The sequence below is a fragment of the Podarcis bocagei genome (genome assembly GCF_964188305.1).
Source record: "Podarcis bocagei genome assembly, chromosome: 4".
Taxonomy (NCBI): Eukaryota; Metazoa; Chordata; class Lepidosauria; order Squamata; family Lacertidae; genus Podarcis; species Podarcis bocagei.
Window position 1 is genome coordinate 55,905,669 of NC_138128.1, and position 21,141 is coordinate 55,926,809.

At 42.6% G+C, this 21,141-nt stretch overlaps 1 protein-coding gene and 1 long non-coding RNA gene across 2 annotated transcripts in view; both read left to right on the plus strand.

The window, feature by feature from the left end:
• Nucleotides 1-8,747, plus strand: part of SEC23IP (SEC23 interacting protein) — a 28,970-nt gene extending 20,223 nt beyond the window's left edge. The window contains exons 17-19 of the mRNA XM_081192864.1: nucleotides 822-981; nucleotides 4,094-4,202; nucleotides 6,467-8,747. Coding sequence (XP_081048990.1) covers nucleotides 822-981; nucleotides 4,094-4,175 — 242 coding nt within the window. The 3' untranslated portion in view covers nucleotides 4,176-4,202; nucleotides 6,467-8,747. The remainder of the gene's footprint in view (nucleotides 1-821; nucleotides 982-4,093; nucleotides 4,203-6,466) is intronic.
• Nucleotides 8,748-14,587: 5,840 nt separating this feature from the next.
• On the plus strand, nucleotides 14,588-19,884 carry LOC308585923. Its single transcript, XR_014007682.1, has 3 exons — nucleotides 14,588-14,706; nucleotides 18,601-18,635; nucleotides 19,630-19,884. It is a non-coding gene; the product is annotated as an uncharacterized lncRNA (long non-coding RNA).
• Nucleotides 19,885-21,141: the final 1,257 nt, after the last annotated feature.

A 21,141-nucleotide genomic window follows, 5' to 3' on the forward strand; every position in this document is an offset into this window, starting at 1 on the left:
TGGAATTAATGTATTAATATTGACAAGTACTGAAGATTTTGATGGGTCCCAGAAACCTGATGGGAATTTTGGCTTTTTTCTTTGATTAACAGTCCCTACTGTTCCTTGCTGCAAAGTGTTTTTTTGAACCTCCTCAGTTTTTAAGTGTAGTTTGTAAATAGTATGAAGGCCTGCAGTCTGAGAAACACAACCGCAGAAGCCCCTTTTGGTAACTGAAACAAGCCACAGAATTTAATTTGTATTTGGGAATCTTTTTGCTTTGGCTTTATGGCAGGATATTCTGACTGTTACTTTATTTGAGCTAATATGATGAAACACCACACAAATATTAGGCTGTTGTTCTGTTATTAAATACTCTGAAAGTTTGACCTCCCGTAACTTATGCTGTCTTTTACTATTAGGAACGCATAGGAGCTGCCTTGTAGTGACATTGGGCCATCTTGCTGAGCAAGACCAGTAGTCGGGGATGATGGGAATTGTAGTCCAAAAACAGCTGGAGACCCAAGTTTGGGAAACCCTGGTCTACACTGACTGGATGCAGTTCTCCAGGGACTCAGTCAGGAGACTCTGCCAGCCCTACCTGGAGATACCAGGGGGTTGAATCCGACCTGCTTCTAAGGCAGATGCTCTACTGAGCTACAGCCCTTCCCACATTGTGTAGATAATAGGAGGAACCCACAGCTGTAACAACCCAGACAATATTCCAACAAGCTTAAAATGGATAAAGTGTAATAGGGACAGCAGAAAGGCAGAACCAGGAATTCATCAAAGATTCAATTTACCATGTACTTTTCATGCTCTGTTTCCTTCTACTGCCACAGAAAAGATCGTTGAAAGCCCAGATCTTTCAAAAGATGAAGACTTGGCTGTAAAAGTTGGTTTGCTAAATGGAGGACGACGTATTGATTATGTGCTGCAAGAAAAACCCATAGAAAGTTTCAATGAGTATTTGTTTGCTCTACAGAGTCACTTGTGCTACTGGTAATAATATTTTATTCTAATATGACAGACAGCGTCACGTTCTTTCCTGCATTTATTTTAGCTGTTTCTTTGCTAGCCTTTTGGGGAATTATATGCAGGAGCAGTGCAGGAGCGGGTGGCGAGAAGCCATCACTGGCATTGCTGCTTACCTGGGCAGGGTGGGGGTGAGGTCAGGGCCATGTGGTTGCACCACTGAACACGTCCCTGATCTTGACCCCCCCCCACCTCAGCCCTATCTAGGTAAGCAACAGTGATTCTGGTGTTGGGAGGGCAGCTACTTGTATTTTTGTTCCGAATGTTACACCTTCCACACTGAGGATCAGAACATTACAGCAAATATACAACACAGTTTGCTGCATGTGAATACCCACACATTGGTTGCATCTTATTTTGTTCATAAGATCAGTTTTTGCACCAAATAAAAGAGTTTTTCACTGTAATGTTTTTAGCCTGGCTTGAGTTTCTCAGGGCTATAAAAAACTTAAGTACAACAGAGTCTTCTGGTCTGTGGCACAGGGCAGTTAATGGATAGATCTGTTATTGTCCCAATGTGATCTCATTGGTAAACCTACAAGAGATCCCTCTCTTTGTACCAGTGCAGTGTTTGCAGTCACAAAGGGTTAATGTGAAATGCCACATACTGCAGTCCAGACAAAGCACAGAATTTGCACTCTCCAGTGGAATGCTGCCCTTTGCAGGCACACCACAGGATCAGAGCTGCCTACAGCAGTAGGGTTTGGTGGAGAAAATACGGACTTGGTATTATTATTATTATTATTATTATTATTATTATTATTATTATTACTGCTGTGATTGTGCTAATATTTAACTGAAATCTTGTGTGCATGAGAAGTACCAGTAAAAGATGCTTTTCTGGAGACAAACAAATTATTTGTTTTTAATGGTGTGTGTGTCCAAAATATAAAGATAGTGATGGGGGTGTTTTTAAGTATGGGTTTATGTTTCTTGAGAATGAGGATTCTTCCTATTGAGCAGTTAGTCATTTAAAATAACCATCGAAACAGTATTTTAAAGTTTGCTCTGGAATTTTAATTGACTAGCTGGTGCAATAAAACGTATTATCCTGCTTGTTCTGCATCTGTGCGGGTTTGCTGTGGGACTAATGCCGGAATCTGTTTTGTTTGGTGTATGCTAAAAAGATAGCTGTATATTGTTCTCCATAAGGTGGCACTCTTGGGCTTTTTTTAATTAAAAAAAACCTATTGATAAATTATAACATTAGTAGGCTTCTTAAAAGTAGTTTGGTAGGAAGGGGGCAAATGATTACTTGCATATAGAGCTCCACTTGTTATCCAGGTAGTAGAGAAATATAACCCTTTTGTATTTGTGCAATATTTACTCTTGTTCCCTGCGATTTGCAGCATATAGTTGAGCACATGCAAGGATTAATGTAGCAGACCTTTACTTTTCCTGCCCATTCCAACCTTTCCCCCCTTTTTGTATGGTGTCTTATTAGGCATCAGCTCTCTAGTTTTTTTTTTCTTCTGAGCACAGTACCTAGACAATTTTATAAATAACTGTAAAAGCAATAAATTAGTGAGACTTCTGTGGAGAGATAATCTAGCATTAAATGCATTGCTTGAAAGATTGCTTCTAACTCTCTTTGGAGATGTTCTTAGCAACTTCTAAAAATGATATAAATCTTGAATTTTGTAATACAACTGCTCAATACAGTAATCTGGGTTGTGTAGAACAGGTAGATCGATTTGAATCAATGCTATTTAGGCTATGCTAACTTCCCCACCGCCTCCCCTTTTCCTTTCTGATAAGCAGCAGCAACTCGGCTCCCAGGTCAAATGAGCGAGTGCATTTTGTTCAATGAGGATTACTCCCAGACAAGTAAGGTATAGGACTGAGGCCTAAGTGTGGGAATATAGGAACATGCTGAGCAGACAGCTTGGGTTTCTTCTTCTTTCCAGTTTTCTCATTTATGCCTCACTGTGCCTTGGCCCAGCCCCACCCTCAAAAACAAAACACAAACGAATGCCCCATGACTGCTAGGTAGGATGGCCAGGTGCAAAAGAGGGTAGGGCACCTGGACCTTTAATAAGTAATGGAGAAAAGGACATTTCTGCAGGTATATCCTACATGGCCCTCTGATGGATGGAAGCAAGTTTTGATAGTTACTGGGCAGACTAGAGCAATTTATTTTCATCAGGAAAAAATTAAGATACCTATACTTGGCAGTTAGACTGTAAATATTAATATGTAGACACATATCACCTAAAACATTTTTAATCTACATTTTTTTTTAAAAAAAAAAGTTTATTTTTAAAAAATCAATTTTTATCCACCTTGGTGTACAGTAATCTATGATAGGGCACGTGGATGATGCTGCACTGTAGAAGGAGGGTGAATTAAATTATCTTTGATTTATTGATATTAATGCAGGGGTTTTTTTACATTTTGCGGAGAGCAATGTTGAAATGTGCACTGTGCAATGACGTTCATTGACAGAGACTGGCAAGAAATAAGATGCAGTGCTGTCTGTAAGGCTTCATGCACACTGGAATAAATAATAACAATAACAATTATAATATTAATATTATTATTATTATTATTACTATTACTACTAATAATATAATTTTCTTCCTAGAAGAGAACTTAAAATGGGCTACATTAATACATTCAATAAAATAACACAACGGTACTTTGATGTACTCTGATTTTAATGATAGTATTAATAACCAGAAAGTAGAATTAAAATAAATCCATGAAAGCTCATCTGAGGGTGGAAAAGATCTGCTTCACCCACAGAGCTCAATGAGTGTGCTAAAGGAATCTATATTTTTATTGCACTTGTGACAGTACAGTGTTAGGCACTGATGGATGATGTCATGGAATGTAAAGTAACATGCAGGTTGTTGAGGAAACAGGCTGCCAGCAGCAGATTGCTTGTGAGGTATGGGAGGAATGGTGTTGAGAAGCAATAACAAGGAACAAATGAAAACATCACAGTGGCAAACTTTCAGTCAGCAAGATTACATATTTAGGTGTTTGTGTCTGCTGCACTTGGGAAAAAAAACTGCTGAATAGCAAAAGGATTCCAGCAGGCAATTATTTGGCAATCAGCAAGTATTTTTATTTGCAGGGAATCAGAAGACACCGCTTTGCTTCTCCTAAAAGAAATATATAGAACTATGAATGTTTGTCCTGAACAGCCGCAACATTGATGTATGGATACCCATCATTCAGAATTTGTAAGTAATCCTCAATATAAATGCAGCACAGGTTGTCCCTACTTGAGAGTACAACCCTCCTTTTGTAGAATAGGGAAGTGATAAGAGCTCCTATTGATGTGAGAATGTTAAATGGCTGAAATTTAGAGACTTTGTTCCCTTGTGTGCAGGTGACAAAATCTTAGGTGGTCTCCTTATGTGTAGCATTTGCAATGAAAAGTGCACCTGGAGTAGACTTCTTTGTCCCATCCAGTTGCATAAGGCCATTTCCCTTATCCCAGCCTTCCAGGTGACTTCAGTAGGCAGGATACTAGAAGTCATTTTCTTCCTTTCTCCATGATTGTGACTTGGAATATGAAGCAGTTAGACTACTACCTACCCTGCAAATCCACAATGTGCTTTGGATATTTGAGAGAGTGGTGAAAAGAAAAAGTGGGAATGTTTCAAGCTTCCAGTTTCCTGTGCTGCTTTGCAATATTGAAATCAGAACTTCTGCATCTTCTTGTGACTGGATGCATAAGCTGCACTGAAGCAACACTTAAAGCCCTTGTCAAAGGAATTTCAAGTTTATGACAGCTCTGGTATCTGTTTAGCATTGCATTGTTAAAAATATGACAGTGTGACCCCCCCCCCCCAAGCAACTATGAGAGCATAAGCAAATCAAAGAGATCTGTTTAAAAGATGGAAGTCACTGTATTGCAGTGGGCAAAAGTAATTTTGTGGTGCTCATATTTTAGTGACTTGCAGCGGGTGGCGCTGTGGGCTAAAGCCTCAGCGCCTAGGGCTTGCCGATCGAAAGGTCGGCGGTTCGAATCCCCGCGGCGGGGTGCGCTCCCGCTGCTCGGTCCCAGCGCCTGCCAACCTAGCAGTTCGAAAGCACCCCCGGGTGCAAGTAGATAAATAGGTACCGCTTACCAGCGGGAAGGTAAACGGCATTCCGTGTGCTGCGCTGGCTCGCCAGATGCAGCTTTGTCACGCTGGCCACGTGACCCGGAAGTGTCTCCGGACAGCACTGGCCCCCGGCCAATAGATGTGAGATGGGCGCACAAACCCCAGAGTCTGTCAAGACTGGCCCGTTCGGGCAGGGGTACCTTTACCTTTACCTTTAAGTTCATACTAGCCAGGAATGAGATTAACTTCTGTTATTTGTGCCAGCATCTGTGCTAGCAAGGAGCTAGATAACGTCTCTCTTTCAAAATTAGTTCTTCACGGCTTCAGGTTAGAGAGAGAGGGAGGGAAACGCAACAGAAAATAAATGCTAAATGTATACATACCCTTGCAGAATTAAATTCTGAAACACTGAACTTAGTTTTAATTATTATTCAATGGGTTATCAAGTATTTCAGCTCATTTAACTCATCTGTTATATTCAGTTGACGACGTATTGTTTAGCAAGGGAAATGTCTCAGTTTGTGTGCATTTGTGTGTAGATTTATATGATTTGAACTGTGCTTGGTGTTTGTTTTATACTTTGTAATTGGGTGACTCTATTAGGTTCCCTAAATACACTATGGAACCAGGGTATCAAATATTAAGCATCATTTGTTTAATATCTTAATATTTTCTTTTAACTGCATTTGTTGCAGCTCTGGTAAACAAATAAAACGTAGCTCTAGAAATTATTCCCAGGACTCAGTGAAATATACTCAGTTTGGCTCATACCCTGCTGCTTCATGACATATTCATGCTTTGCTTGCTAAGTGAAGCTACATCTAAAATATGCAGATAAATGTCTCTGATCTTATGCATAACTTAAATGTAAACTCATCCAATGTACATAAATAATAACTTTTTGGAGGGGTTGGCAGATCCTGTGCTATCTCCTCGTGAGAGAGCTCATAGGTAAAAATATAAATGCCATCAGGTTGGGGGGCAGAGAGAGAGGCTTTCCAGCTGTCTACAATTATTGGGCTGCTTCAAAAAGGACAGCACACTCTTCTTTAAAAGTTTATTTACTGGTGGTTCAATAACAGTGCATTTTGACAGTGTTTTTTTCCCTTATTGCTATACTGCATCAGGATGCAACATACCCAGTTCACCAGATGGGCACAGTGTCTGTACAGGATTCTCAAAGGTTCCCTATGGGCCCTACATTCTACAAGTAGTAGAATGTAGTTGGCCATTTGAAGCACAGACCAGCCCGAGCCTCTCCCCATTTACCCATACAGCCTTGCCTCTTGCCTCAATACATGTTAATTTGATAGTCGTAGCCCTTTACATAAGCTGTGAAACTAACCAAGTTTGCCATAGCTTACAACTTCTTTTCTTTTTACTCTTCCTTCCAGCCTTTCTAATCTTTCTGCTGGCCTGCCAACAACCTTTTGAAGAGGCAACACCAATTCCCTCGACAGAAGTGGTTTCAATCTACAGCCCTCAGATTCCATACCATCAGTTTTTACTTTTGTTTTCTTTCTTTTTTTATTAACTGGGGTGGAGGAAAAGAAAATGAAGCCTACTGTTCAGAGTACGCGTACCTTTTTTTTTTTTTAACCAGCCTTGAATCATTTGTGGAAGAGTTGCCAAACATAAATGACCCTTCAAGAAATGTGTGGCATGCAAATTAATCTTTATAATCTGATTTATCAGACTTGTATTTTCTATAAGGGCTGTGGTTTGTTTTTTTCTAAAAAAAATTATTGGTAAACAGCAATAACAATCTTTTTGTTTAATAAAAAGACCATTTGTCCCACTTCTGCAAGAACTGTGAAGTTCAAACTACTTTAATACAAATCTACATCCATCCATTTGTATTTGTTGAAATAAAGCAATTCCTTGCACCTGGTAAGCCTACCACTAAGATTTTATAATGAAATATCTTCTGAGCCTCTGAGGGAGAGTGTTTTCAAATGCTTGCAACATGAACTTTAGCTCTGTATCATAGAGAGCAGCTACAAATTGCTTGATTTTGCTGTATGTTTTTTTTTTTTTGCAGAGGGAGAGTAGAAAAGGATAAGCCAAATAAAATTTTAGTTTGACAGTAGTGACCAGCCTGGGATGCGGAAGTCTCCATACAACTTGAGAGACTGGATTTGCAGAAATCAAATACATTTATGGCCCTGCAGCAGAAGAGGAATGTTTTGATTATTAGATTTAGAGGGAGTTTTGGTATACCGAGAACAGTCCCTGTGTTGCTTAGTGGAGTATGAGAAGGTTAGAGAAGTTTCTTAAACACTGGACTTCTATCACTTTTTTGCTGCTCCTTCTGATTCCCCCTCTGTATACTTTCAATTTTTTCATTAAAAATAAAACTGTGATAGCTTCTATTTGCTGGTCTTCTACATAGTGGCTTGTCATGGATGAGTAGCCTTTTTGGAAAAAAAGTGGTTTGTTTTTTTGGGGGTGGTAACGTCCACATTATTTTTGATATTTGCTTTGTTGCAGCATTGTGTCTTGAAGAGGGAGGTAATAGACCAGGTGGTGCTGTAGTTGGATCAGCTTCTGCCTGCTGTAAAGTCTATGCAGTTTAAAACCTTCATATTCTTAGGTTGAGAGAACTTTTCATTGCAGTATATTAACCTGTAGCTATTTTATATCTCTTTATAAATATAATATTGTGGCTAATACTAAAAGATACTGTGATACCAGCAAGCTTCTGTGCTTGCCTGCGGCCCCCCCAACGGTAATCCTCACTTTATCTCAGAAAGCAACAGGATGTTTTCTGTCTTGCTTTTTCCTCTCTTTCTAAATATTCGGTGCTCCATTCATCACAATGAAATTTCCCTTCAGTCATTTGTTAAACCAGAACAAATTTCTGTCAGAGGAATGCGGGATGAAGCAACAGCTTGTCAGAGAGCATAACAAGTGGGAAAGCCCTTTAATAAATCCTGGATTAGAGTTATCTCTGAACAGGTTTCAGAACTGTACATTTGGTATTCAGAATGTGTTTTCAGTCCTCCTCAATAAAATACCAAAGAACAAAAGAAATGCAAAGGTTTTCAATAATCGACAACAGTATTGAGTGTGTGGCGTGTACTGAAGTGAAATGTGTAAAGGTAGACCAAATAAATGTAATGTTAGGAAATATGAAAAATAAAAAGGTGTTTATTGAAACTTTTAATTTTAAGGAAAAAAACTTAGTAATTTCCTTTGCTTTTCACTTGCTCAATATTGTTTAGTGCTCTGGCAGGAAATGGCTTCTGAGTTGGTGGCATAGAACATACATTGTGTTTCAACTTGAAAAATTTAAATTCATTAAGAAATTCTATTTTTTTTAGCCAACATTCTTTGTGTCGTCTGAATTGGTGGATAAATATTTTCCCCCTGTTTAAGATATTTATCTAGGTGTTGATGTGGTTATCTAAAACAGACTGAATATTGCCTATTAAACTTGACATTTGTTGATAGGAACATTACACCTGTCCTCTGCGCAAACTGCTACCTTTTATTCCTGTTGGCTCTATTCAACAGCTGAATTCTGTCACATTCTACAAATATTTGAGGTTCCAGTGATATGAGCACCAAAATGCCAAGTTCTTGTGATGGGATAAGGATAGAACTTTGTACAAAGGAGACATAATGCTGGATTTCCATGCAAACAATATGGAATAAAACATAAGTTGTTTTAAACTGTGTTTTAATTTGTGTTTTTTAAGTATCTAACCAACCCTGGGACCTCAGCGTAAAGGGTACGCAATAAATAATAATAGCAATAATAGCCCCAGTCCCACAATAGCAATTTGGGGGAACCTTCCTCTTCCACTAGAGCAGGGATTTCCCAACAGGTCAGTCGTGAACTATCGGTCTATCGTGGGGCGTCCCTGGTTTATCGCGTAATCCCCCCCCCCCAAAAAAAAACACCTCAACAACTTTGGTGAATTCTTCCTTAAAATAGCTCAACTACTTTGGTCAACCCAATCCAACGGGTAGATCACTGCCAGTTTTTTTTATAGTGGGAGTATACATCGAAGTCTTTGGGAGTTGAAACCACATTTTAAAAAAAATCCTTCCAGCAGCACCTTAGAGACCAACTAAGTTAGTTATTGGTATGAGCTTTTGTGTGCATGCACACTTCTTCAGATACCTGGTGAGGTTGGTGGACTTCCATTTCATGTTGCTCAATGTGGTGCCTTCCATAGTTCTAGTTACAGGTAGGTAGCCGTGTTGGTCTGCCGTAGTCGAAACAAAATAAAATAAAAAAATTCCTTCCAGTAGCACCTTAGAGACCAACTAAGTTATTGGTATGACCTTTCGTGTGCATGCACACTAGACATTCCTGCACTAGAGAATAGAGAACACATGCATGCAGGAGCAGCCATAGCTCTGTTATAGTTCACCAGCTTGGGAAATGTAGCTGTGCCCTTTGACAGCTGCATCTCAGCATTTTCTCTCTCTTCCCCCCTCTTAAACTGATGAGAGACAAGACAACAGCAGCAATAGGGCTCTTCTGGACTGAGCTGTCGTGTGTGTGTTCTCTCTCCTGCTTTGCTACTCCCCTCCCCTTTACTGGCAGAAGAGAGAGAAGAATCGGTCACTGGACGCCAGCCAAGAGAGGAAGAGAGTAGACAGGGCAGCCAAACATGATCCAGCATCAGTACTTGGCACCTTCAGGCAGCTGGCAGGACACACTGACGCCTACGATTGACCCCCAGCTGTAGGTTACCTGGTAGCAGCAGCTGTTCTAATTTCCCACAAGGCTTTGGAGCAGCACTATTTGTAAAGCATTGTGGGAAATGAAAAAGGCCACAGCCATCAAGGGCACTTTGCCAAGGGCCATGCGAAGCTTGATCTGCCAAACCTTTCTGTGGTTGTTTTCTTTCATTTTAATCCTTTCTAGTGTTTTGCTTCAGTCAGTACTGACAGTTGTTTTCTCCTGGGTTTGAGAACTTGACTTTAGGTTTCAGTCCTCCCATCACTACAGTAAGCAGAACACACTAGTCAAAGAAGGGGATACAGAGGATGCATTTAGATTCTATTAAACAGAAGCAAAGAGTACCAGCTAAACATTAGGATTGTTGTTGTTTAGTCATTTAGACGTGTCCGACTCTTCGTGACCCCATGGACCAGAGCACGCCAGGCACTCCTGTCTTCCACTGCCTCCCGCAGTTTGGTCAGGCTCATGTTTGTAATAATAATAATAATAATAATTTTATTATTTATACCCCGCCCATCTGGCTGGGCCTCCCCAGCCACTCTGGGCGGCTTCCATAAAAACCAAAAATACAGTAAAATGTCACACATTAAAAACTTCCCTGAACAGGGCTGCCTTAAGATGTCTCCTGAATGTCAGGTAGTTGTTTATCGCTTTGACATCTGCTGGAAGGGCGTTCCACAGGGCGGGCGCCACTACCGAGAAGGCCCTCTGCCTGGCTCCCTGTAGCTTTGCTTCTCGCAGTGAGGGAACCGCCAGAAGGCCCTCGGCGCTGGACCTCAGCGTCCGGGCAGACTGATGGGGGTGGAGACGCTCCTTCAGGTATACTGGACCGAGGCCGTTTAGGGCTTTAAAGGTCAGCACCAACACTTTGAATTGTGCTCGGAAACGTACTGGGAGCCAATGCAGGTCTTTCAAGACCGGTGTTATATGGTCTCGGCGGCCGCTCCTAGTCACCAGTCTAGCTGCCGCATTCTGGATTAGTTGTAGTTTCCGCGTCACCTTCAAAGGTAGCCCCACGTAGAGCGCATTGCAGTAGTCCAAGCGGGAGATAACCAGAGCATGCACCACTCTGGCGAGACAGTCCGCAGGCAGATAGGGTCTCAGCCTACGTACCAGATGGAGCTGGTAAACAGCTGCCCTGGACACAGATTTGACCTGTGCCTCCATGGACAGCTGTGAGTCCAAAATGACTCCCAGGCTGCGCACCTGGTCCTTCAGGGGCACAGTTACCCCATTCAGGACCAGGGAATCCTCCACACCTGCCCGCCTCCTGTCCCCCCAAAACAGTACTTCTGTCTTGTCAGGATTCAACCTCAATCTGTTAGCCGCCATCCATCCTCCAACCGCCTCCAGACACTCACACAGGACCTTCACCGCCTTCACTGGTTCTGATTTAAAAGAGAGGTAGAGCTGGGTGTCATCCGCATACTGATGAACACCCAGCCCAAACCTCCTGATGATCTCTCCCAGCGGCTTCATATAGATGTTAAAAAGCATGGGGGAGAGGACAGAACCCTGAGGCACCCCACAAGTGAGGGCCCAAGGGTCTGAACACTCATCCCCCACCACCACTTTCTGAACACGGCCCAGGAGGAAGGAGCGGAACCACTGTATAACAGTGCCCCCAGCTCCCAGCCCCCCAAGACGGTCCAGAAGGATGCTATGGTCGATGGTATCAAACGCCGCTGAGAGATCCAGCAGAACTAGGAAACAGCTCTCACCTTTGTCCCTAGCCCGCCGGAGATCATCAACCAGTGCGACCAAGGCAGTTTCAGTCCCATGATGAGGCCTGAATCCCGACTGGAAGGGATCCAAATGGTCCGCTTCTTCCAGGCGTGCCTTGTAGCTTCGAGAACACTGTCCAACCATCTCGTCCTCTGTCGTCCCCTTCTCCTTGTGCCCTCCATCTTTCCCAACATCAGGGTCTTTTCCAGGGAGTCTTCTCTTCTCATGAGGTGGCCAAAGTATTGGAGCCTCAGTTTCACGATCTGTCCTTCCAGTGAGCACTTAGGGCTGATTTCCTTAAGAATGGATATTTCATTAGGATTAGTGATTAGTCTTTCCTTTTGTTCATTAGAATCTAAATTGATCCTCTATACTGTTCCCCTTAACTAGCATTTTGCTCACTGTTGTGATAGGAAGATTGGAATCTAAAGTCAAGTTCTCTGACTTTACTTTTTTTTCTGCTGCCTATCATGTTTATGGCTTTTTTGATGTTGCTGTAACAGCAAAATGATTTGCATCTCAGTGAAGTTTCTTGTCACTGAAACAACTGAATGTTTTAAGGAATACTTCAGTAGGTTGTGATAAAAGTGTCTCTTGTTAAAGTGGTGAAACTTTAATATCGAGATTAACAATTCGCCATGTTCTTTTCAGTTTAGCCTTGTTTTGTTTCTCCTGTGCCTTTATGATGTATGTCACTGATTAGGAAGAGTCTGTACACAACTCCATTGAGCCCAGCAGCAAGGGCCTATTAAATAGATACGGAAGACTTCATGAAAGGTGCTTTGTTATGACCACTCTTGGAGCCATATACTACATCAAAATTGGAAGAGTTCTACCATGGAATGGTGTATAGTGTTTCTTATATATTTACTTTTTCCGTATCAGTAGGTTTGAGCATTTGACTTCAGAAAAGGGCAACCAAAATTATCAAGGGATTGGAGCAACTCCCCTATGAGGAAAGGTACAAAATTTGGGACTTTTTGGTTTGGAGAACAGGTAAGAGGCAACATGATAGAAATGTATAAAATTATGGGAAAGTGAACAAAGATTCCCCCCCCTCCGCCTCACAACATCAGAATGACCTTTCTTGGGATGGCTTGCAAACCTTTGGTAACAACTACAGTGGTACCTCAGGTTAAGTACTTAATTTGTTCTGGAGGTCCGTACTTAACCTGAAACTGTTCCTAACCTGAAGCACCACTTTAGCTAATGGGGCCTCCTGCTGCCACCTCGCTGCCGGAGCACGATTTCTGTTCTCATTCTGAAGCAAAATTCTTAACCTGAAGCACTATTTCTGGGTTAACGGAGTCTGTAACCTGAAGCGTATGTAACCCGAGGTACCACTGTATGCCGTAGACTGGTAAGCACAATCTCCAGGTTTAAGACAATATAAAATATTCAGAATGGAGACTGAGAAGCTCATTGTGATATTTTGTGTGTTTTCTGGGTGGTAGCAAATGGTGGTGTTGAGTGGGGAAAGGTAGGAAATTGCTTTTATTAGTGCCCTGTTGCTTGAAAATTGTGGACTTGTAGAGCTGGGTCTGCTTTGCACATACTCTGGTCTGTCCAATACAGTTTCAGAGTTCTTTCCTGCCTGCATTTTCCTCACATAAAAACCATAGATTTGAGTATGCTGCTTTTGAGTATGCCTCTGATGAGGCCATCCAACCTAATTAGAGGGGAGATTTTCCTCTTCAGAGCTAAAGGCTACAAACTCTTCCATCATGCTTTCACCATAGAGCCAGTGTGGTGTAGTGGTTAAGAGCGGTGGTCTCGTAGTCTGGTGAACCGGGTTCGCTTCCCCGCTCCTCCACATGCAGCTGCTGGGTGACCTTGGGCTAGTCACACTTCTCTGAAGTCTCTCAGCCCCACTCACCTCACAGAGTGTTTGTTGTGGGGGAGGAAGGGAAAGGAGAATGTTAGCCGCTTTGAGACTCCTTCGGGTAGTGATAAAGCGGGATATCAAATCCAAATCCAAACCTGCCTTTTGGCACTTAACCAGCCTGATGATTGAGTTCTGATATACTTTGAAGTTTGCTCACTATTTTGTAATGTTTTAGTTGACCACAATAAAGACGTGCTGCTGTTGCTTTTCATATTTTTTTCCTAATGAACTCACACTGCTACCTAAATTTTTTGGTGTTTCCATAGCATTCTGAGTTTTCCCTAACTTGTGTCAACCAGCATTTTAATTATCTGGAAAAAAATACATTTTAAATCTGACAGCAGCATTTTCTGCACGTTGGCAAGTTTTGATAGTTTATTGATTTCTAACTTTTTTTTATTCCATCAGCACCATACTAATAAATCCATCTTCCTATTTGCACTTTGAAACAAGAACTGCAAATATTCTCATATCGTTGTCTTAACATTTTTAAAAATAATTGACCTTGAGATTGTTCATGTTGGTAGAGCACTGTCTAGGAGAAAAAAACTTCGATTCTCCAGCCTATGTGAATGTCTACAAATATGAGAAAATCTTTTCACAAACACACAATTCAGACCTTTAAACTCGAGTTTTGAAAGCAAGCCACTCTCGCTTCAAGAGTTTTGGAAAGAAGTTTTGAAAATTCTTAAATTATTTAATTTTTCATCATGTGATTAACTTGCTGCTTCTGTTATGATCTCTTAGGAGGCAGAAACCACAGAAGTGGGTTAATTTCAGTTCACATTGATGGTATTATATAAATGAATTATAAGCACTTGCATTATGTCCCATAGACTATAGGGGGAATTCAAATGATTAACTTTCTCTAGTTACGGTAATTTGTTGCTAGGCTTATACAACTAAGCAGAGAAAGGAGAAAACCCTATCATTTCCATGCTGCCATTTCCATACTACAGGTGTACACCTGTACAAGCCTGGAAAGTAAACACTGACATGTGATGTAATAATCACACATCCAGCAACGGGAGAGTGAAATGCTGACAATAAGTGCAGGGGTTTTAGTGCTAGCTGCACTTAAAGTTGGAGGTTTGAAACTGGTGAATCACCTATAACTACGTGTTTAGCAGAACTGTATGAAATTCAAGCATGGAAGCCCCTATGTGGGTATGGATCCTGCAAAGTTTCAAACAGATAGATGCAGGAGTTTCTTTTCTAGTTGCCTTTTAAAGTTGACTTTTGGATAGAAGGACCAATGAAAGAACTTGCTTCTCTCCCCCTGTGCTTTTGTATGCTAAGGGCATGCACCACAGAGGTGACCCTGGGTAAGTAACTCGTAATATTTCAGAAGAAGGTTGGACAGTATTCCTTTCCACATGATTTTCTATGCAGTTTGCTGTATTCTATCTGTGTGACCTGTGAGTCACACATTCTCTCTCCCTGCCTCCACCCACAAGTGTGTGTGTTGGGAGTAGCGCATACTGCATAATTCTGCTTGCTCCTAAAGCCCACACAGCACCAGCTCCTTGCTCTTTCAGGCAAAGAGCAAGTTGTCCTTGTGCCACAACAAGAGACTACTGTGCCCTGCCTTTCTCCCTCTGCACTGAGGTTTTTCTCTGAGAAGGTCCATTGGGGTTTCCATTAAGAGCAATGGGAGAGGAGGCACGACCAATTCTTGTCTCCATCCCCAGCTACTCCCTCTAGCTGCCTGAAGCTTATGGTCATCTAGCTGGCTGGTGCCACCCATAACCAAATTATGGCACCACCCCCTCTTTGTACCAGCAATTGGGGAGAAAGTGTTGGGTGAGTTTGACACATATTATTGAGATTCAGTGGAACTCAACAAATCTGATTGACTTGTGGGACTGGTGTCAGCCACTCACTGAACATGCAGTGAGTGACCTGTCATGGACAATAGTAGAGGGGTAATAACCTCACTCCTCAAATCTTTATAAAGAGTGCACCACTGACTCAATACTGCCATCTCCGCATGAACATAGCCATTTTTCCAGCGGAATATTTTTGAAATCGACCCTCAAGTACAGCCAAAGCCAGTATATTCAATCTTGTGGAAGTGAAAGTGCGTCTGTATTTTGGAATTGTTAAATTTTGCAAATAGGGTGCCAGAGTTTCAAAATGACTAGGTGGAAAATTATCATACCGCGGACAAACAAGTTCCTTATTGTGGCCAAATTATTCCGTCACTCAATATCATATAGGTAAAGGTAAAGGTACCCCTGCCCGTACGGGCCAGTCGTGTCTGACTCGGGTTGCGCGCCCATCTCGCTTAAGAGGCTGGGGGCCAGCGCTGTCCACAGACACTTCCGGGTCACGTGGCCAGCGTGACGAAGCTGCATCTGGCGAGCCAGTGCAGCACACGGAAACGCTGTTTACCTTCCCGCTAGTAAGTGGTCCCTATTTATCTACTTGCACCCGGGGGTGCTTTCAAACTGCTAGGTTGGCAGGCGCTGGGACCGAACGACGGGAGCGCACCCAGCCGCGGGGATTCAAACCACCGACCATGCGATCGGCAAGTTCTAGGTGCTGAGGTTTTACCCACAGCGCCACCTGCGTCCCTCAATATCATATAGGCGCTGTCTAATTAAATTATTTGCTTTATTGAAGCCCAGTGTTAAAGAATCTGTTCAAATCTTCTTGTTCTGTACAGCTACTAAAGGCATGAAAGCCTTAATATGGCGACCCTAACATCAAGACCTACACAACTCTCCCAGATCAATGAAACAAACTGGACAGAGTAGCTTATGTTTGGAAGAGTGCACTTGTAGGTGGTGTGTCGATAACAACACAGCACCTCTCTGACATCCTGTTTCTCTGATAGAACAGTGCTGTTTAAGAGCCATTATAAAAGTGACAAAATATTGAGCCATCAATTTGAAACCTGTGGTTTTGCTAAACACAAGATCTATATTGGTGTTTCTGAAACCTGTGGTTTTTAATGTAGTAAATACATATGACCGTATAGCTTGCCCAATGAAATCGATAAGAATAGTCAGACAGAAAGGAAACCAATTGGAAACTGCAGTGCTCATTTCTTATTTGGCACAGAAGCATTTTCTTAAATAGATTTTGCAGGTTTTGATAAAACCCTCTTGCAGTTTTGTCGAGCTCATTTTTTTTTACTCTGTGTAGGCAAATCATTCAGCTGGATATCAACTTATTTTAATAATCAGGAAGGATCAGCAGTTGAAAAAGTAGAAATTGCATTGAAAAAGTTTTTTAAACTAGCATTTTCTTTCTTATATGGCTCTGTACAGTCTAACAAATATCTTTCACCAGTATGAACATTTCATCTTCAATTTGTAATCAGTGCTACAAGGCAATAGGGTTGGAATAAGCACCTGTGGGTGTACTAAGTGCAATGGAATTTCTTAAAATAGCTCACTTTTTGGATAGCAATTGTCATTGAAGACTTGCTGTATAAATACACTTGCTTATGTCTGGAAGCCTCCTATAAAGGGCTTTCGATGCACAGAAGTATGGGCTATATAAGCATAAGGCATTTATATGAATTCATGGATGCTACTGGTGACTATTATTCATGTTCTGTCTCCACTGTTAGAGGCAATGTGCCTCTGAATATCAGTTGCTGGGAATCAACAGAGGGAAGAACACATTTGCATTCAATTCCTGCTTGCATGTTTAATGGAGGTATCTAATGGGCTATTGTGAGAACAGCATTCTGGACTATATGGGCAAGAAAGTAGGTTTATAATCAGGCCTCTATCACAAGATGTTTAAGAAAAGCCTTATGGAATGTCATTTACAGGTGAACATTGCAAGTAAAGGGGATTACATATAGACTGGTTTCAATTCTGATGGCATGATTTTTACCCAAAGGTTTGGATCCTAAGATGTGCTAACTTTCATGGAAGGAAGCTCTCCTGAACTACCCTTGCCCAAGTCACCTGGGACCCATGAAAATCTCCCAAAGATGAGTGCACCTCGCCATCCTGTAATGTGGATGGGACATAGGGGCTTCAAGGAGACGAGATGGCATGGAAATTTCCTTCCATGAATTTATTTAACTTATCTTGGGATCCAGTCCCATATGCACAATAAAAGAAGTAATAATAATATAATAATAATTTATTATTTGTACCCCGCCCATCTGGCTGGGCCTCCCCAGCCACTCTGGGCGGCTTCCACAGAAACCAAAAAACACTAAAATATCATACATTAAAAGCTTCCCTGAATAGGGCCGCCTTAAGATGTTTTCTGAATGTCAGGTAGTTGTCCATCACCTTGACATCCGATGGGAGGGCATTCCACAGGGCGGGCGCCACCACCGAAAAGGCCCTCTGCCTGGTTCCCTGTAGCTTCGCTTCTCGCAATGAGGGAACCGCCAGAAGGCCCTCGGCGCTGGACCTCAGTGTCCGGGCAGAACGATGGGGGTGGAGACGCTCCTTCAGGTATACTGGGCCGAAGCCGTTTAGGGCTTTAAAGGTCAACACCAACACTTTGAATTGTGCTCGGAAACGTACTGGGAGCCAATGTAGGTCTTTCAAGACCGGTGTTATGTGGTCTCGGCGGCCGCCCCCAGTCACCAGTCTAGCTGCCGCATTCTGGATTAGCATTTCGGTGCTCATGTATAACTGCATTTTTAAATAAAAACTTGATAACTGTATTTGGGCATGCAAATTAGCATGCGGTGTTCCGCCACAAGCACAATGTGAACTTGCAATTCATACAGAACAGCTTTTTAGGATACTAGTAGTGCCTTTTCTTTGAGAAGACAGCTTCTGTCTAGACTTCTAGACAGCATATTTTTTACCATCCCTTGTATTAATGCCTATAAAATTTATAGAACAAATTAAAATTTTAGCAGATGGCTTCCCAGAGACAGTTGTATATGATTCTTAGTTTAGATCTGATTTTTCTTCCTCCCAGAAAGGTTGACATTGCACATATATTTCTTGTTTCAACATTTTCGGAAAGCAGATGATATCTAGTTGCTTTTCATCAGTCTGTGACAGATTGTACTGATGTGCTGATGCCCAGCTGCCTCTGGCCTTGACAATCTGAGAATGCCATTTATAATCAAGCAAAATATGGTAACTTGATATTTCAAACCTGTAATGAAACAGCAGATCACAGAATGTGTAGAATTAGAAATAATTTTATGCACCTTTCAAGTATATTTAGTGTTGCTCAGATATGCCGAGTTTCCATTATCTGATTTTGTTTTCTCTATGCCCTAGGGGGTTTTGTCTGTCGAAGAGAAGGGGAGTGTCTGGTGAGAGCGATCCTCATTGTTTATATCTAATTTTTCACAAAATATATTAACACAGCTTTCTTTCCATCTTCCTTAAAAATTGACTTGCAAAATGTCTAAGCCTAAGCCCGTTTGAAACAATTCCAATAGTTTATAAAAATCATAGCATGTTGTTTACTGTGCAGTGACCTCCTTTAGAAGGATTTGGTACTCCAGGTGTCTGGTATGCTCAACAAATCACTTTTCAGCTGATACATAAAGCAACATAAAGCAACTGGAAGGCCAGCATAATAAATGGACTCAAGGACATTTCATGTCATTATCTTTCTTTTTATAGCTTGAGGATGTGGACATGGCTTGGATCAGTCAGGTGGCCACCTGCACTCTGGACAATTGCCCTTCTTGGCTGATAAAAACTAGAAGGGAGGGGGAAACTGGCTGGGCCAGAAAGGTGATTAATGCCTCCTTGCAGGAGGGGATGGTCCCTGCCTGCTTGAAGGAAGCAGTGGTAAAACCACTCCTCAAGAAACCCTCATTGGATTTGGAAAATCTAAGTAACTGCCGGCCAGTTGCCAGTCTCCCCTCCCTTCCTGACTGATGGTTGTAGGCCAGTTCCAGGTGCTCTTGAAAGAAATTGCTTTTCTAGTTTCAATCGGGGTTTTAGGCCCAGTTTTGGCACAGAAACCGCTTTGGTCACCCTGTATGATAACGTCTGTCTGGAGAGGGACAGGAGAAATGTGTCCCTGTTAGTTGGCCTTGACCTCTCAACAGGCATCCTTCTGGAGTGGTTATCCAAGCTGGGGGTGCATGACACTGCTTTGCAGTGGTTCCAGTCCTACTTAGTTTCCAGAGAGCAATGCTTCTGGCCCTGTGTGGCGTTCCTCAGGGTTCAATTTTATCCCCCATGCTGTTTGACACCTACATGAAACTTCTGAGTGGGTTCATTCAGATTGTGGAGTACGTTGTCAACAATATGCTAATGGCACGCAGCTCAACTTCTCTTTTACATCTGCAGGTGAGGCAGTAGATGTGCTGCACCATTGTCTTGCTTTGGCAAGGGACTGGATGAGAGCCAACAAAATGAAGCTTAATCCAGAAAAGTTTGGGAACACCAGCTGGTGCAGAATTTAGAGGCCAGTTTGCTCACTAGGACCAGATGGTCTGAGCATATAACACCAATTCTGACCAATCTGCACTGGCTGCCAGTCAGTTTCCAGGTCTAATTCAACATGATCGTTTTGACTTATAAAGCTTTAAACGGCTCAGAACCACAATAGGTAAAGGTAAAGTGACCCCTGACCATTAGGTCCAGTCATGGCTGACTCTGGGGTTGTGGCGCTCATCTCGCTTTATTGGCCAAGGGAGCCGGCGTACAGCTTCTGGGTCATGTGGCCAGCATGACTAAACCGCTTCTGGCAAACCAGAGCAGCGTACGGAAACGCTGTTTACCTTCCCGCCGGAGTGGTACCTATTTATCTACTTGCACTTTTGACATGCTTTCGAACTGCTAGGTTGGCAGGAGCAGGGACCGAGCAACAGGAGCTCACCCCATCACGGGGATTCGAACCGCCGACCTTCTGATTGGCAAGTCCTAGGCTCTGTGGTTTAACCGACAACGCCACCTGCGTCCCTTTAGAATCACAATACCTCTTCCCATATGAACCGATTAGGACTCTTTGGTCATCATCTGAGGCCCTTCATCAGTCTCCCCCTCTACAAGAGGTCTGGAAGCGGGCAGCATGAGAATGGGCCTTTTTTGCGGTGTCTCCTCATTTGTGGAACGCTTGCCTGGTGCCTTTGCTACATGTCTTTAGGCTCCAGGCAAAAACATTCCCATTCTCCTAGGATTTTGGCTAATTAAACAATGTGTGGGCCTTTACACTGGGGTGGGTGTAGGAGTAATTGTTGTTGTTACCATATTATGAACTTTTGCATTTTTATATTGTAAAACAGATGAAGGGTGGTATAGAAACGTAATAAAGAATAAAAATAAAAAGCATATTGTGAGGGTTTGATTAGCTGCTTGTGCGTGAAAACGTGCTCCCTCAGAGTTTGTGCGCCCCCACAAACCTCCGTGTGTGACGGAGCTCCTCAGACATGTCTGCTCTAGTCACTAGTAGAGTCCGACAGTGGCTGTCTGCGGAAGCGTTTCCAGCAAAGAAGTTCCTTAACGGAAACGCGTCTCCTGGACTCACGGCGTGACAGTTTCCTGCGAGGTATGGGTCTCCCTATGGGAGACTCCGATACCTCACCACTGTTCTCGCTGGAAACCTCCCTGAGCCCTCCCTCCTGCTCGCATTCCCTCAGAGACCCACTCCTCCCCCTGCTGGTCCCTGCTTCAGCAGTTGAGTCTCTTTCATCCTGCCTGAGTCCCTCCACCACCTGATGCTCTGATGGCAGTTCCCTGACATCCACCTCCCCTCCAGGGCCCCCCTCACCCCCTCCCAATTCCTCCCCCCTGGGAGGTGAAGGGCTAAAACCCCGAAACGAATCTTCCCCATCTTCTGACGTCTCGAACAATTCTCTC